This window comes from Alternaria viburni (genome assembly GCF_023758015.1).
Source record: "Alternaria viburni strain BMP 2772 chromosome Unknown scaffold_1, whole genome shotgun sequence".
NCBI classification, from domain to species: domain Eukaryota; kingdom Fungi; phylum Ascomycota; class Dothideomycetes; order Pleosporales; family Pleosporaceae; genus Alternaria; species Alternaria viburni.
In genome coordinates this window covers 1771658-1788291 of record NW_026055770.1, presented here as the reverse complement: position 1 = coordinate 1788291, position 16634 = coordinate 1771658, and the positions used below count along the sequence as shown (strand labels likewise).

At 51.6% G+C, this 16634-nt stretch overlaps 6 protein-coding genes across 6 annotated transcripts; 3 read left to right on the top strand and 3 right to left on the bottom strand.

The window, feature by feature from the left end:
* Positions 1-2612: 2612 nt before the first annotated feature.
* J4E79_000644 (uncharacterized protein) lies at positions 2613-3245 on the top strand (the record flags this gene model as incomplete). The annotated part of the gene is made up of 2 exons (XM_049349560.1): positions 2613-2945; positions 2991-3245. The coding sequence occupies 2 exons, from the start codon at positions 2613-2615 to the stop codon at positions 3243-3245; spliced, it is 588 nt and encodes a 195-aa protein (XP_049216347.1).
* A 553-nt stretch (positions 3246-3798) lies between these two features.
* Positions 3799-4861, bottom strand: J4E79_000643 (uncharacterized protein; the record flags this gene model as incomplete). Its single annotated transcript, XM_049349559.1, has 2 exons — positions 3799-4570; positions 4620-4861. The coding sequence occupies 2 exons, from the start codon at positions 4859-4861 to the stop codon at positions 3799-3801; spliced, it is 1014 nt and encodes a 337-aa protein (XP_049216346.1).
* Positions 4862-5256: 395 nt separating this feature from the next.
* RCF1 (Respiratory supercomplex factor 1, mitochondrial) lies at positions 5257-5834 on the top strand (the record flags this gene model as incomplete). Its single annotated transcript, XM_049349558.1, has 2 exons — positions 5257-5312; positions 5387-5834. The coding sequence occupies 2 exons, from the start codon at positions 5257-5259 to the stop codon at positions 5832-5834; spliced, it is 504 nt and encodes a 167-aa protein (XP_049216345.1).
* Positions 5835-7631: 1797 nt separating this feature from the next.
* Positions 7632-8600, top strand: J4E79_000641 (uncharacterized protein; the record flags this gene model as incomplete). The annotated part of the gene is made up of 3 exons (XM_049349557.1): positions 7632-7774; positions 7828-8026; positions 8073-8600. 3 exons carry the CDS (start codon positions 7632-7634, stop codon positions 8598-8600), a joined length of 870 nt encoding a protein of 289 aa, XP_049216344.1.
* Positions 8601-11503: 2903 nt separating this feature from the next.
* Positions 11504-13195, bottom strand: J4E79_000640 (uncharacterized protein; the record flags this gene model as incomplete). The annotated part of the gene is made up of 2 exons (XM_049349556.1): positions 11504-12920; positions 12969-13195. The coding sequence occupies 2 exons, from the start codon at positions 13193-13195 to the stop codon at positions 11504-11506; spliced, it is 1644 nt and encodes a 547-aa protein (XP_049216343.1).
* A 316-nt stretch (positions 13196-13511) lies between these two features.
* Positions 13512-13921, bottom strand: J4E79_000639 (uncharacterized protein; the record flags this gene model as incomplete). Its single annotated transcript, XM_049349555.1, has 2 exons — positions 13512-13676; positions 13724-13921. The coding sequence occupies 2 exons, from the start codon at positions 13919-13921 to the stop codon at positions 13512-13514; spliced, it is 363 nt and encodes a 120-aa protein (XP_049216342.1).
* Positions 13922-16634: the final 2713 nt, after the last annotated feature.

The window sequence follows — 16634 nt, the reverse complement described above, 5'->3', positions numbered from 1 at the left end:
GGCACTGCCACGACGCCTGCGCGCACGACTATGCCGCAGATAAAGCGCGAACGAGCTGTGGGAGGAGCTGTCGGCTTCGGTGAAGACCCAGTAGACAGCTTCTCTCGCCCAGTAAATACCGCGGAGAGTTGGGCATGCTACCATTTCAAAATGCATGCTCGAAAGTGTGCTTACTGCCATAATCCGTACGAAGTTCGCCGCAATCATGAACAGCTATGTGACGTGGGTCATAGTTTAGCGCAACAGGTAGCCAGGTGAGTCGATAGTCACAAGGTATGGATAGTGGCTGGGTTGACAGTACGTGTATAGATACCTGTACCAGAAGTCCGATGGTGCAACTTACAGCACGGCCGAAGAGGACAACAAGCTGGTTCGCGTGGAAATTCCTGCTGGATATTTCGAAGTCTGTAGTCTACTCAAAGCGATTGAACGCAGCATACGCCATCGCTCTCGCAAACCATTCGTCGCCATGGATAGATCCTACTATGTTGCTCCAAGAACGGCTTCAAATGGTTCAACTGCCAGAGGGAAAGCGATGGGAGTCGAAGTGCGGCCGGTGCTCAAAAAGCGGTCTCGCCCGAGATCGAGCGAGATTGTTGATTGGCCACAGCACCGAGAAGCCGTTCCTAAGGATTTCGTAGTGCAAAACTCATCATCTATGCTAGCTTCCATCGACACAGACGTAGAAACCCAAGACAGCGTCGATGAGAAGCGAAAGACAAACCACTCGAATACATACGAGCCGGGGTGTCCTGTGGAACTCAATCATGACGACGATGTGTCAGATACATCATCGGATGAAGGCTCCGTGTTCTCTAATGGGTCTCTCGCGTCTTCCGCTACTGATCTGTCAAAGGGCAGTGGCTATTCCCCAGTGCAGATCGCTACGGCAACTCGAGAGTTGGTTTCTATATTTCGAGACGACGAGTTCCTCCATCCACTCTATACAAACGCAATTAATGGTGTCATTGGACCCCGGAAGTTGGTGAAGGCCTTCAGGCGAATGCTTTTAACATTTGTCGACAGGCTCAAAGATGAGGCACAGGATCGCTTGGACTTCCTTGCTGCGCGTCTGGTAGCACTGAAGGCACGAGAGATCTCGGACAAGATACTGGAGATATATCAACTAGGGAAAGCACCGGAGTTAGAGGCAGTAGAAGGGAAAAGAGTTACCTCTTTTTTGCGGGATGAGGACTCATCTGCCGATGAAGAAGACTTGTCTGATGAAGATGAGCAAGAAGAGACAAACATCGACCAAAATGGCTTTGAAGATCTCACGAACGTTCGCGAGTTTCTGATTCAAAGTGCAGCATTCAAGCTGCTCCGGACCGACCTCCAACATTTTGTATCGTCGAAAGGGCAGTCGAGAAAGTCCTTAAGTGAGCAGGACGACAGAATGTATATAGACGAACGAGTGAACCTCATCGCGAACCTCATCGAGCCGGGCTTTCGAATTTGTGCCCTTGCACAATCGGCGGAGTCCGGCCTCGAACGTGACTTCCTTGATATACTCAGGCACGACTCACCACTACTTGAGTTGTACATATACGCCTTGAACACCATGGGTGAGGATCGATTTATCACCAGGTTCTCCGATTCACTACGCTGCTATTACAGCGATACCCTCGCGAGTGCGACAGCAAAGGATATTATAGCACGGAGGGATAATATCGACGCTCAGCGAATTACCGAATGGGAGCACATTGCTTCAGCCATCGTCCTTCATCTGGAGATTGCTGACGCCAACGAATCATGCTGGAAGGATCAAACCTCTGACGCGAAAGCAGACAACAGTTTCTTCATAAATTTGTCGTCTAGAGAAGGCAAAGATCCAAGATGCGACACAATTCCTCGTCTTCTCAGTAGAGACCTTGCACTCTCAACCCTGCGCAGGCCAATATGGGAGCTGTTTATACACACACCAGGATATATCACAGGGATGACTTCTGTGAACGACAGTTCGCTCGCAAACAGAACCAAGGCCTCTCTCGAGGATCTAACGATGGTAGAATGGGACTGGTGGCCGTTAGCTCCTCGTATACCTGACGTCGCGTCTGGAGAATGTCGTCTTGAGTGGAAGGTACGTTTCTGACTCTTCATGGACGCTTGAGTAAGGCCGCTAAGCCACGCAGTTTGGCGGAACCCAGTTATATGAGACCCTGTCTTCACTCGAATCGAACATCATTGAATACGCCCTGCCCTCGTTGCCAAATCATCCAAGACAGTGCTTTTGCTGTCACACAGAGCGCCCTGAAAAGCACTCCAGTGCTACTTCTACACAGTCCCTCGATCGTACCCCGGAGCCACAAGCTAGCCAATGGAACTTGAGTCTCCCGACGACCTGGTTTAAGGCGGCTGCTGGTACAGCGGCAAGCCCTTCCCATTCATCGACTGCTAGCCAACGTTATACTCCAACGAGAACTTCGGTCACCTCAACACCAGTGGATAGTTCTCAAACTGCAGGGGCAAACACCACCAACCCTTCGCCAGTTAACAGTAGCAACTCTGCACTCCAAGTTTCGGGTCAACCAGCCACTACTCCGTCGACAGTAATTCCAGACCCATCTCTACGCATCCTTTTCGGCGTCCAAGGGTCGCGATGGTCTCTTGAAATGGAGCAGATCAGTGTCACAGCTGTACTAAACGATCCCGCGTTCTTCCGTGAGCTCAAAACACGATACAAGAAGCATCGAAGCTGGATCAAACGACTCATTTCACCATTTCGCTTCCGATTCTGTAGATTTGTCAAACTGGAAAAGTTCGACACTGGACGTGTCTTGTCCCAAGGCGACGACCTCCCCGACTACCCTGCTGTTAAAGACGACTACGAATATGATCCAAGACCAGGCACCATTCCCATGATTTCGCCCAAAACATTCGCAGTCTGCCTCAAAGCCTGCGACATGAACTGCAAATGGCCATGGATCAACCCATGGCATGACTGTGTAAGTCTACCATGTCGCTCGTACAGACTAGGCTGTATTCCCAAGAAGAAGAGCGAGTTCGACATACAGTCCGACGACGCTATCGCTGTTGCTTGGGGACTGGAGGCCGATCACGCAATCTCCTTCGCTTTCATGGCAGTCTATCACCTCGTGCCATTACTTGCCGCATTCGGCTTCTGGATCTATTGGCTGATCAAGTTCCCTGGTGACTGGCAAAACGCTGCAGTACCAGTGCTGACTGTATTGGCAATTTTTGCAGTATTGTGGGTGCCTTTTGGCAAACATCTTGGAATAGTCTAGCTCTGACCAACAATCCCAGCTTGCTATAACCCACGTCTCTTCCATCGCTTAAGACCTGGTAGATAACGCTCTCCGATAGCGCGCCATAATATGAGGAACGGCATAGAGTAATTGTCGGGAATCTCAAGCGACATTGGCATCATGCGCACCTGGTGTGGGATGGTAATGTGTGATATCTCCACCGCAAAACCCCCTTAACCGATATGCTCTAGGCCCATTCATGCATACAAAGACCATGGTGATCTGCTAGATGTCCGCCACAACTAAGCGATCACACAACCGCGCATCGCATAATGTGACTAGGGTAGTGTAAGCCGGGCGCCACCAATGCTTGCAATAAGCCATCCATCTCAGCCGTCTTACAACGGGAAACGAACGCGTGGGGGCACCCGAGCCGAACGTGCATGAGCCAGGCGTACGCGGTGGCTTTGTGTGCTGCATGCGATATTTCATTGGGACAACGTGCATGGTATGTCACAGCAGTGTCACCGCGGATCTGGTTGGAACACGTGCATCGGAGCAAGGCGATGATAAGATAACGTCTTACTTGCTCTCACCCGCCACCCACCCCGAAACGAGTTCGCAAGGTATTGAGCCGCCGCAGCGTTTCCGGCATGTCGTTATTGCCGCTCTCGGTGCGCGTTAATCGGTAAGCTGCGTAATCTCGGTTCTCTTGGAGGAGGGTGTCGATGAGGGTGAAGTCGCCAATGACACACTGACCCGAACTGAGAAGCTCCATAGCGTCGGCATGGCCAGATTCGGAGGTTGATGATAGTAGGGCGTCTTCTTCGTTTTCGGGATCCATGCCAAAGTCTGACAGCGTATCGGTTCGGTGTAACACACCTCGCTCCTCATCATCGGCATCCTGATCTCGGTTCGCGTTGTCATTCGTCGCCGCTGCCGTCGCTGTCGGTGCCGAGTCTGACGTGGCTCGGGTGGTAGTGGTGTTTGGTGCACCCCCACCAGCTGACAGTTTGGCCAGTTTCTTCTTCAGCTCCCGCCTCTTGACGTGTACCGAGACCATGACAAGCTGCAGGAACAGGATGCACATGTCGAGCGCCCCAAGCTTCCACTTGCTCGTGGGCCCCTGCTGCCCGATAAAGTCTATCATCAAGCCGCCGTGCAGATAGCCTCGGGTATCTTCGCCAGCCGAGGGCGCGGGATATGTAAGATGTAAGAGGAAATTTACTCCAAACGATATCAGGAGCAGCGGGAGGAAGGGCCTCGGTTCGTCTGGTGGGCGGGTGACGGTCGCGGTGTCGGGGATAGGCGTCAACAGGAAGGCATGTGTAAGTGCCTTGAACAGGAGCCAGAAGAACGAGCAGCTACAGAAACGATTAGCGCAAAGTAGCAGCATGTGAACGGTAAGCGTACTCCAAGTGGTAGAGTGTAATGAGTTCCAGGTAGACGATCATGTCCAGTTCCCGCAACAGCTCGCCCAGCATCTGTATGCGCTTCCTCTTCGCATCCAATTTCCTCTGCTTGACCTGCTTCTGCCTCTCTCGCTCTTCCGCCTCTTCAAAGCGGGCCAGCGCATCCTCTAGATCGGCCAGGTGGGATGCCGCCGTGTTGTCATGGCGCTGAGTAGCTCGAGACGACTCGGCCTCATCGTTCATGGCGCAGCGAGGGGAGTTTGCCTGTCGCCGCGTCTCTCATTGAAGGCGACGTGGTGGTTTGGAGTGGATAGAGATGCTTGACCCGGGCTGTCGTGGTTCGCGCAGCTCTGGTCATGGAGTTGTAGGCACCACTCGCGCGCATCGGGCCTGGAACATCATGAAGGGCCGATGGCCGAAGTGGTGAGATAATCGATTGCTCCGCATCTTGAAGCCGTACACAACCCACTCTATACCTGTTATAGCGCTTCCAGGGCTTCTGTATAGCTTCAATTTGCGCATTCAGAGCTAGCGCAGTCTTCTAGATCTGTGGGTTCATGTAACGACCGTGTCATTGTACACTTCTACCCACGCGACACCTCCGCCGCCTCCGCATCTGCATCGGCATACTACCCACCATGTCTTTCGGACCACCCAACAGCGCGCCTCTGCCCTCTTCTTTCGACGAGAATGCGTATGTGGACTCATTAACTCTTCTAGATAAACTTGAGGATTTAACAAGTTACACCCACTAACTACGTCATCCAGCGACTTCTACAATGAAAACACCCTCGACAAGATATGGCGCCGCTTCCGCGAAGAGCCCCTCGTCCCCCTCGGCTGCGGCCTGACCGTCTGGGCCATCATCGGTGCAACCCGCTCGATGCGAAAAGGCGACCACAAGGCGACCAACATGTACTTCCGCCGACGTCTATACGCCCAAGCCTTCACAATCGCCGTACTGGTCGCAGGAAATATGTACTGGCAAAAGGATCGCGTGAAGCGCAAGGAGTACGAGAAGCAGGTTGCTCAGAAGGAGCGCATGGACAAGAGGGACAGGTGGCTGAGGGAGTTGGAGATGCGAGACGAGGAAGACAAGGCCTGGAAGGATAGAATGGCTAAGAAGGCGAGGGGAGTGGGAGAGGAGGCTAAGGGTGTGACTGACATGGTCGCTGAGAAGACGAAGGAATTGAAAGATAAGACTGTCGGAAAATAAATCCACAAAGTCACGGAGAACTTGACTACCATGAGGAACCCTTTGATCAAGAGAAGGGACTGTGAAGAGATGCACTGCGCTTCTTGTCACGATTCGGACGACACACCTTCGTTGTATATACACCGCATATTGTACGGACATGATCTGGGAATTCGGAAGCAGTGCGTCTGTCACTACACGAACACCTGCGCTTCACGCGCTACGGGGCTGTGGTATTAGCCACAGATGCAACCTTTTGTAACATAAAACGATGAAACATACCCATCGAATATTTCAGGAGTTAGTATTATGTTATTCACCACTTCGAAATCACATTCAACACTTCACTTCCACAAAATCAAACGTGGCAGGCACTAGTCATGAATTGTTCATCACTCTACCTGACGAGGCAGATCGTGCAAAGCATGGAATTCAAGATTGCTCTTCATTCAACGCGCTTGAAGTGTTCGTCAATCTATTTATCTGCCTTCTACCACGACCTCTAGTATCTTCCCCAAGACTGCTGAATATCTAGATAGCCATGTCCACTACTCCAGCAGAGAACAACCCCTGCTGCACGAAGTGCTCTACACCCCGAACCTACTCACAGTTCATCGCAAACCACACCTCCACCAAGCAACTACACCTATTCTTAGAACAAGACACATGCGCCATCTGCCAGCTACCCTACGGCAGCGAGAACCTCGCCCTCCAAATGCTCGACAAGCCACTCGCCATTATAAACCTCCCCGGCTGCACGCACATCCTCGGCTCAGCCTGTATCCACCAAATGAGCCTCGACACTTCATCCGGCTCTTCGCGACGATGCCCACTCTGCCGAACAGAATGGTGGCAACAACCGGAATACTATTCCGACAACGTCAGCGAGAGTGACAGGCACGATATCTCAGAAGCCATAGCTAGGTGTTGGCAAACCGACTATAGTACAGCGAGGTATCATATATATGGGGAGCCGGAGTATGCTGTTGTGTATCCGCCACGTGGATTCGATGAGCTGCAGCAGAAATTGAATTTTAAGAGGAGGATTGGGGATGCGGTCACGACGGATGTTATTGAGAAGAGGATTCAGGACTTAAGGGAAGAGTCGGTTGTTGGGTTGGGAGAGTTAGGCTATGATCCTTATAGGGTTCTGAGATCTAATGTGATGGTGGATCCGTTTGGGTTCAATAACTACCACCTTCGAGTACCGGATTTGGGGTTCGCTGTCTTCAGGACGTTGATTTCGACGCGGGGAATCAGATTTCAGGAGATGTATCGCGATGCGACGCATGGAAAGCATAAGGGCGAGGACATTTCCTGTTTGCTGGCTGTTGAGCACAAATGGATGGAGATGTTTCCGAAGGATGAAAGAGACTGGGTTAGATTGATGCTTCATGTGCTATGGGTAGCGGATCTGGATGATCCAGAGGAGATAGAGGCTCCAGAGGTTTCAGAAGATCCAGAAGATGAGGTTCCAAAGACCAAGCGGAGGTGGAGGATGCTGTTGCGCAGGAGAAAGGTCCGTTAGTATGGCTGTCTGTATGTGTGAGTTTTGCAGATAGACGCAATGATTGAAGGATTATTATCATTGTGAGTATGCTTATTGATCACGACCCATTGTGACCTCGGAACTGGTACACGATGATCTGTTGTGATGCAAATGACGTCGCCCTCCGCGCGTGTGAGTTGGGTTGACGAGGGAAGGCATGGGCAACTAGCGCCGGAAAATGCCGGTCGAAGTCTTGGCAAAGGACACGCTTACGTCTGTGTCGGCGCAACATTGACAGCTCCGCGTTCACTCTTTCCGAATCAGCAACGATGAGGGTTCTTCAAGGCTTCGTTTCTTCCCTTTTACTTTCGGGCGCGGCTATTGTCTCCGCAGCTTCCTTATGGAGCTTTGAGGATGCCACCGTGACTATTACCAGCAAAGGTGCTGGTGTTGGCGGAGGTTCAAAGGACAAGTGAGCTTGAGCTTGCGTTATGTGCAATTATGGCAAGACTAATGGATGATTAGACTGAGTCCTTTGACACCGCTGGGCAAATCTGTATCGTTGGGCGCAACGGATACATTGAAGCTTGTCCTCACAACCCTCGATGGAAGCACCGCGAAGCGACCTCATCAGGCATTCCTTACTCTGACCGAACCAACGACGGGCTTAGAGGAGTCTTTCGTATTCAATGTCAAGGATAGCGGCAAGGGAAAGGTCGATTTGGTAGGTTGAGCGTTGCAATGGCTGCCAGCACAGCTAACACATCCAGTCTCACAAAGACCTACCCCACCAATTCCTCACATCCGAGAAACCAATCGTCGCATCGATCGTCATCGGATCATTCGGTTCCTCCGCGCCATACAAGAGCAAAGCGTTCGACCTCGCCGTCACCCGCGACCCCAGCGTCCCTCTCAGCGTCCCCGAGCCGCCCGTCCGCTACGCCGCCGAGTCCGAGATCCACCACATCTTCAAAGAGGATGCTAAGTCTCCACCTAAGATCATAACGATTGTGTTTGCGGCTGCTGTTGCTGCTGCGCTGCCCATTCTTCTCGGTGTATGGGCTACACTGGGCGCGAATACCAGCCACCTGAGTAAGGCGCTGGGCAACGCACCCGTGTCGCACGGGCTGTTCTATGGCTCTATCCTGGCGATGGAGGGCATTTTCTTCCTGTACTACACCAGCTGGAACCTCTTCCAGACCCTGCCGGCTGCTGCTGTTGTAGGAGTTGTTGCTTTCCTGAGCGGTAGTCGGGCCTTGTCCGAGGTTCAGGAGCGAAGGCTAGCTGGGCAAAGATAAGCATAGTCAACTTCGGGTATGCCCACGTACTTTATATACAAAAGACCATGGCTATCAGGGAAGATAAGAGAAGGTGAAAATATCATTGTAAGATTTAAGGATGCGATGGCGTGAAGAAGACCATGGCATGCATGCGCAGTCATATGCCATAGACAATATAGGCTATGACCGTTAGCACAACAACAACCCTATGCGTGATTGCCTACTCAATGATTTCCTGTCTCTTAATCTGTACAGTTTCGCTGAAACTGTGGCCTCAGGTTTGGGGTGCCTATGTATGCACTAAGTGCGATTGGCTATCATCCTTCCCATCTGCAGCCTCCTCGTCACAGCCTCTCGAGGAAGGCGCAGCTCAGCTCAGCCGCGACTCGCACCTGCTTCCCTCCTCATCACTACAATAACCCATCCATGCTACCTACAACCAGCTTTTAGATCTCACCGCATACACCGCTCGTCAGTCGCAACCTGCGGTGCGTTCCAGTAATCGTAGGCAGCGTGCCTGATATATTTGCTGGGACGAGAGAGACGCAAGGCTGGGGCAGCATGTCGACTTCTCTCCAAGCAGATGAAACCCTAGTCGAGGATGCCACTTCTTCTAACAGAGATCAGATCGATATTGAAGATTGGTCTCAAACTGGTAGAGGATCTTACATCGACTTTGGCGACAAGGACATTGTCCCTATCGTGCAAGATAAGTACAATCTAGAGCTTTCGTAGTACCAGTAACCCTAATCAAAACATGACCAGGTCGGTTTCTTGGTCGAGGAGGATATGGCGACGTTCACGAGACCACTATTCAAGGCTACAAAATTGCCCACAAAAGGATTTTCTTCAAGAAACGTATTGGAAAAGTCGAGAGACGAGAGGTCGAGATACTCAAGCGACTTTCTCACCTACATATCGTTCAATTGATCGGCACGTATACCCAACGAAAGGAGTTGGGTATTCTTATGTACCCGGTAGCCGTATGCGACATGCGCACGTTTTACGAAGATGTCGAGGCGTGGTCCACAGCTGTGACGGCGAGCAATAGCTCACAGAATCGACGCAGGGCTCTTGACTCTGATATCGAGGCACGCTTAAACACACTCGAATACGATTTCCCGCAAGATGGAGAAGGCAATTGGGCATCACTTGTCTACTCCAAGATAGGCTGTCTGGTATCAGCTATCACATATCTACATGAACAGAAGATCCGACACAAGGACCTGAAGCCATCAAACATACTTCTTTCGCCTGGTCGTATATGGCTAAGCGATTTCGGCAGCGCTACAGACTTTACGTTATTCACTCAAAGTGCGACAGACAATGGAGGCGGCACGCCACTTTACTTTGCTCCAGAGTGAGTATTCGAACCTCATTATGAACTGAACAAGCTCTGAAGAAATTGACAGGGTTGCGCAGTTCAAGCCGACGGGGCGAGCAGCAGATATGTTTTCCCTTGGCTGTGTTCTCCTAGAGATTCTGTCCTTACACAGAAGAGGCTCGCTACAACTCTTGAGGACACATCGAGAAGTAAATCCAGCATATCATGCGAACTTCAGTCATCTAACCACGTGGCTGAAAACGGACGATAGCAGCTTTTCCCGGAGAGAACACTATCTGGAATGCGATATCAAACTCATGCTTTCAGCAGACCCCAAACGCCGACCTAAGGCCATCGAGCTCCTTCATAGCATCACAGCCCATGAAATACACCCAAACGAAGAATCGACGCGGTCAATATTTGGTGACTGTTGCAAAAGAACAATCATGTCCAAGTCGCAGCTCAGAAAAGTGTTAGACGATGCTGCAAAGACTACCCAGTTGATGGAAGAGCTCAAGACAGCAAGATACGAAACCAGACAGGCTCGAAGCCTTCATGAACATAAGGAGATGCAAATAAAGGAAATATATGCGCTGCATGCCGAGGTGTTGAAACAAAAAGAGGCACAACTAGAGTCAAGGAGGTTCGAATACGGATATGTGTCTGCTCAGCTGGTGAACAGATCAAAGCAGCTAACTGCAACGAAGAAAACAGTGGAAGAGTTAAGAAAGGACTTGGTGGATTGTAACGAAAAGTTGACTGGTAGTCAGGCTGCGCGTCGGAACTTGGAGGATGAAGTCCTTCATCTAAAGGCGCAGATTACCGCATCTCGAGATCGGGACAACATCGCAGGTCGCACTTCGTTTGCAGAAGATACAATCTCTTTCAACACAGTGCCCAAGCGGAATCGCGACAAGTCAAGCCACTTACTCAACGTTGAGGAAGAGCATGATAAATATATCGGACAGATACCGAATATCGCTCATGGTCATGTCAGAGATTTTGATTCAGAGAAGGATCAACGGGTTTATCATTCGAGCAAAACACAAGATTACTACGTTCCAGGTCGACAAAGTCCGTGGTTGACGGAATCGCGTTCGACATATGACGATCCAGCTCCGGGAACTTTTCGGAAGACAGAGCTGCGCAGGTCAGCATTGAGCCAGGCTGATATTCCGGTAGTTCCTCAGAGCGATGAATATTCAAGGTCTGAGAGCTTAGATACGAATATGGAACGGCCCACGAAGCCAAAACTTGGATTTCTAGAAGCCCTTGCTTATGGCCTGAAGGCAGGTGGACCAGCAGCCAAGGAGGCAGCTAAGGCGGCATACGAGCAAGGTAGAGTGAGACATTCATCTCAGGTGCCATACGAGCAAGATAAAACAACGGAAGAAGGAACAGACTCATCTGGAAAGCGGAGCCAATAATTCTGGTGTACAGTGCGTCTCAGCGGGCGTAGATCATTCTATCAAACACTTCATTCCAACATTACCTTCGACTGAACGCAACGAATGCTTTCGTATCAAACAAGCTCGCTAAAAAGTTTGAAACTAAGCTTTCTCGGGACTCTAACGTTGAAGTACAGGGGCTATACGTCCTAAACCCAGTTCATCAACCCATCGACATTCTCCCGCCCAACGATGCCCTCATCAACCATCTGCTCCAAAACCCTGGGTACATCCGCAGTCCTCCCCTTCCAAGTATCCTTCGTCATCTCGGAACCACTCGCCACCGCCTTCAGTATCTCAGCCACAACAGCCTTAGCATCCGCTGTGCTGCGCACTCCAGCCGTACCAGCTTTCTCAGCATAGCTCCTCCCACCTCGGTAGAAGACACCAGCATTAGAAACCAAAGTCGGTCCGCTCTTCGCCCAAGCTGGCTTCGCGCCCTCGAAGAGCGAGATGCGGAAGCGGAAGAGATCGGTATCGCCTCTTGCTATGAAGACATCGGCCAGTCGTGATGGTGACAGGATGGAGGTGTATGGTGCGCCGGACAGTTTGGTGAGCAGATTTTGGGTCTGCGTAAGCGCTGTCCATTGGATATCGACGTCTGTGGCGAATGTGGGTTCTGATGGGGTATATTGGGTGCCATCTGCTAGTGCTGAAGCGAGATCCATGAGCGCATCCGCATATGCGGACTGTACGTTGATGGCTGCGAGATCGGGACTCGCGTTCTGCGTCGCGGTTTGTACTAGACTGCTGAATATCTGCTCTACAGTCCCTGCGTACTCTGTCGATGTTGTTCTGCCACTGCGGTATTGCATCTCCGCTACGCTAGATTGGAAATTGGCAGCCGCGAGTATTGCATCGTCTTTAGGTGTTGTTGTCGCTTCTTCCGGCGCGGATATGGAGAGTGTAGGGCCTGCTTTGGGCTCATCGTCGGCTGTCGGAGCGGGCGACTTTTCGATGAGGTCTATGAGTGTTGGGATCTTGTTTGTAGCTGTATCTATCCCGTCCTGTGCTTTCTTCTCTATACTCGATAGATCTGTAGCGGGGTTGTAGAGACCTAGTAATGTCGTGAGGGTACTGAGTTGTGCTGTGCAGGTTTCCAGGATGCTTGTTGGTGTCAGCGGCTCTTCAACAGTAGCCCAGTCTCCTGGTGTTTCGGAAGCCCCTGATTCGGTCTCCATGTCTTGTTCCTGAGTCTCCGCTGGCTGCTGACGTTCGCCCTCCCAAGCCTCCTTGTACTCTCCTGAGGCCTCGATCTTGGCAATCTCAGCCTGCATCTGAGAGTACTCTTGCTGTTGGCTTTCTAAGCATTTTGTGAGGATATCGAACGCCTCCTCAAGCAATGGTCTAGCGTCTTGCTTTCCGGCTGCCGGTGAGCTGGCTTCTAAACTGGCCTCTGCTAATGAGGTAAGTACTTGCGCAGCGTTGAAAAGAATGTCGGTATTTGTGGGGTTTAGTGAGATGGCGTAGCGATGCGACATCAACGTCTCTTCTAACAGCGCAGTTCTGTTTCCGAAATGTGAGATGATGCGCTCATCTTCTGAGATGGTGTATTGTAGGTTCGCTCTAGTACCATTAGCTTTGGGTGAATTAGCAGGTACCGCGACGACTCACTTGTTGTACGCAAGATCGAATGACTGAGAATGACGTTTCAAGCCCTCATTGTATGCGTCTATCGCTCGGTTGAAGAAGCGAACGGCCTTCGCGGCGTCTCCTGCGCGCCATTTGCCTGCCGCCTGTTCGAATTCGTCCGCAGCCTCAAGGAAGTCGTTCTCAGTCTCCGGCTCCGGCGGCTTCACCTTGCCCTTTGGCTTCGGCTTTAAGAATTTCTTCGACGGCATACTGATGATCGGATGTAGTAGTGAAAAAGTTGATGCAGCGGTAATCTAGAAAGTGGTGTTGTTGTAAACTCAGGTATGCGCAGGTAACCGATGTTCAAGTGGCAAATTTGCGCAATTGCTTCTGACGATTGCTAAGCAATTGTAGTGTAGTGCGCAGAAGACGGCTTCCAAGGTTGTGCGCAAGCCTTGATACAACAGCACCTGCTACCAGTGCATTCCTTCCCGACGTGTTGGCTGCACCAAAACTTTCTGATTGATCGCCCCGCCCCCACTTGCCTCAGCCTCGCGAACGCGACTCTCCACGCTTCCATCACCATTACCTCAACTTTTCCACGTCAAAGTCATCCCACAACAATGTCTTATCGACCAAGAATCCATCTGCATCGAACGAGACCCCTTCTTCCTTCAGCAGCTGCAGCTTCGAATCCTGGTTCTGGCCGCTGGGTGCTTTCTCCCAGTCACCCTTGTATCCGCCAACGAACTGTTAAATCAGTACTAGAATTCACACACAGATAATGACACACGTACACCAGTACTGGCGATACACCGATGGCATGGTACCTCTGGACAGAACGGGTTGACGCGTAGCGCACCACCCACCGCGCGAGGAGAGCTGATCAAAGCCTTTGAGATGGCTGCATACGTCGTGACGCGACCCTCTGGGATCATCTGAAGGGCTGCATAAACGCGCTCCTGGTATTGAGTAACCTTCTGCTGTTTCGACATGTTGACAGTTGAGATGTGGTTGCATCGACGCGTCCTCCAGCGATGTTGGTTGATTTGGCGCGCGATCACGTGACGTGCTCTCAAATTGACCAACCAAGTGTCAGGACATGTCAGCCACCCTTATCATGTGTGCTACAGATCTTTGAAGCAGAAGAGATGGCGAGTGCAGGAGGTAATTGCAGCAAGCTTGTAACACAGCAAACCTCCTCGCCTCAGAAGGCTCCGCCGGAAGCTCTTGTGAACACTGCAAAATGAGCGGAGGTGTGTCGAAGCGTACTCTAGAAAAAAGAAAAGAGATCTAAGGAAACAAATGCCCATGAGACGCATCACGCGCATACCAGAGAATGGTACTACAGGACATATCCTTGGCCGTTGTCTCAGTGCCTACGATCGCTCACATTACGACCAAGGAAGTCCCCGTCACATCCCGGAGTTCCAGCTCTCCAAGAGACTTTCCGTGATCAAGAGACACACAAGATACGCAATGAGTCAACGCCGGCATCGGAGCCTTTTCTGAGGATGATATAGGGCATACGAATGAACTGTGTGGACTCACCCGTGTGATCGGCCTCCTCACTTCGCACAACACACTTCAAAAGGATACACGCCCGATGAACGGCGACTAGCAGCGTTGCGAGGCGTTAATACTAAGAGTCACACTCGCCGACCGCCCTTTGGTCTCACAAGTGTCTCCGAACGGCTCAACGACCAGCCCGGTCCAGTATCTTTAAGTTTCGCACTAGACAATCATCATCACTCTCGCACGGTCACTTCGCAACGACTTGCTCAAGATTGGTACCGCAGCGGGCCGAGCTCCACCACAGCTCACAGGGCTATACAGCACTTACGCCAGATGATTCGCAGAGGTTGAAGTGACCGCGCCGTGCCGCCCTCCCTTACCTTCTCTGCTCGATTCAACTAACGGGTGCGGCCAGAGCATGAACCTGGACGGGGTCACCATGGCTGATGGGCCCGCAGTGGTCACTGCCTTACAAACGCAGATTGTCACCGAAACATGTCATATCTTTGATCAGTCGGCGGCTATCAAGAGCTGGTGTTTGGATCGCAACCAGCAGCCTAAGTGACTAGGACGGACCTAGAAATCAGGCATTGCGACATCAAGAACTAGTAACGTCAAACTATGTCTGGCACTGAATCGGTTTTGGCCAGATGTTCTAGACTCGACGACGCTGACGTATGTGTTGAGGTGTGCAATATCTCTTCGGGTCCACCAACAACACTACGACAACCCTTCAGGTGCAGTGAACAGGATACCAACATCTATGCTGATTAGGATCATCGGAAAATCACATCGGTCAAGCTTCGTGTCGCAATCATGGATGGGTAGGTGGTTTGCGCGGATGAGGCCTATGAACCCCCTGCTTGTAGCCGCTGCAAGTGACAGCGTTGAAAGCCGGATTACATCTCTCATTGGCAGTCGTCCTTCACCAGACTCTTCTCTATTCAGTAAGGCGTCGTCACATGACCGTCAAGTGCGGTGGCTACCCGTTTTTCTCACATTTCTCACATTGATGGCGTGCGAATGAGCGTGCAGAACAGGGATCACCAGGTGTAGTGGGATTAAGCGCGACCTGGGCAGTGGGACATGGCCGACAGAAAGCGGCCCTGCCCCCGAATCGTGGATGAGACCGTTGCGATTAGCAGAAGAGGATATTTTCGCCATCGTAGAGAAAGGTCAAGTTGTAATGATCTTGATGGCTCGCGACCTACGAGGCTTTTGATGCGTTGTCAAAGTGGCGAGGGCGATCGGCTGCTCAGCCTCAAACTAAGAGCCGAGTTGATGCACTTAGCCACATCTCAGCTTGCCAGAAACGGGCCTTCCGGCTGGACGGCATAATGCCACAACCCCAGAAGCGCATCTGCAGGATTTTTCGCCAATGCATGAAAGTGGTCACGAGAATAGCAACAAGAGTTGCAGGAACCGTTGGACGTGCATTCGCGAAAATCGCTCAGAGCAGCATATGACTCTTCTGCATGGGCAAGCCGCCTGTTGCCCTGCGGGTCCTGATTGAACAGTCAGACAACCCTCGACGGTAAAAGGCTTCTCAACGAATGTGCGCTCTGTCCTGTTCAAGACAGGTGCATGCGAGCTCCGAGTGCCTGTATCGGTCCTTTTCGAGTGCGATAGAGTATTCGATGGCTGATCATCGCGTGCTTTGGAACAGCTGAGGATAGTTGGAGGCATACTATTGCAGCTGGAAGCGCAGTTTTGCAAACGAGTATCGTCGCGACTTGACGGGCGCACATATAGGCCTCTCGCTAAGCTTGCAGCCTCAGCTTCTCATGATGCCAGCCCTGTCACGAGACGAGCGTGAAAAATTGATAGCAAACACGAGGCTTCTGGTAAGGGTTGCTGAGTATCTGAAACGGCATCAAGTTGGTGGGTAAACGACGAGTAGGGGTAACCTGACAGCCAATTGGGCATTCCGCTTGGCTGGCGCCGCACAAGGTCTGTCTACGAATCGTCACCCACCATGGCCATCCAGCAACTCAACTGGCTGCCTTCTTTCATCAAGCCAGAGGCCTCCACCCGCCTATCCAAGCGCAAGCGCCCGTAATAGCCCACCATGTCTCCGTGCCGGACAAGCCCAACTTCGCAAGGCCGCCGGCGCCGGTTCTTTGCGAACAAGTCTACGCGTCGTGATGCGTCCGTCGCGACGTTATACATATGCAAGCCTACGCACCCCGCAAC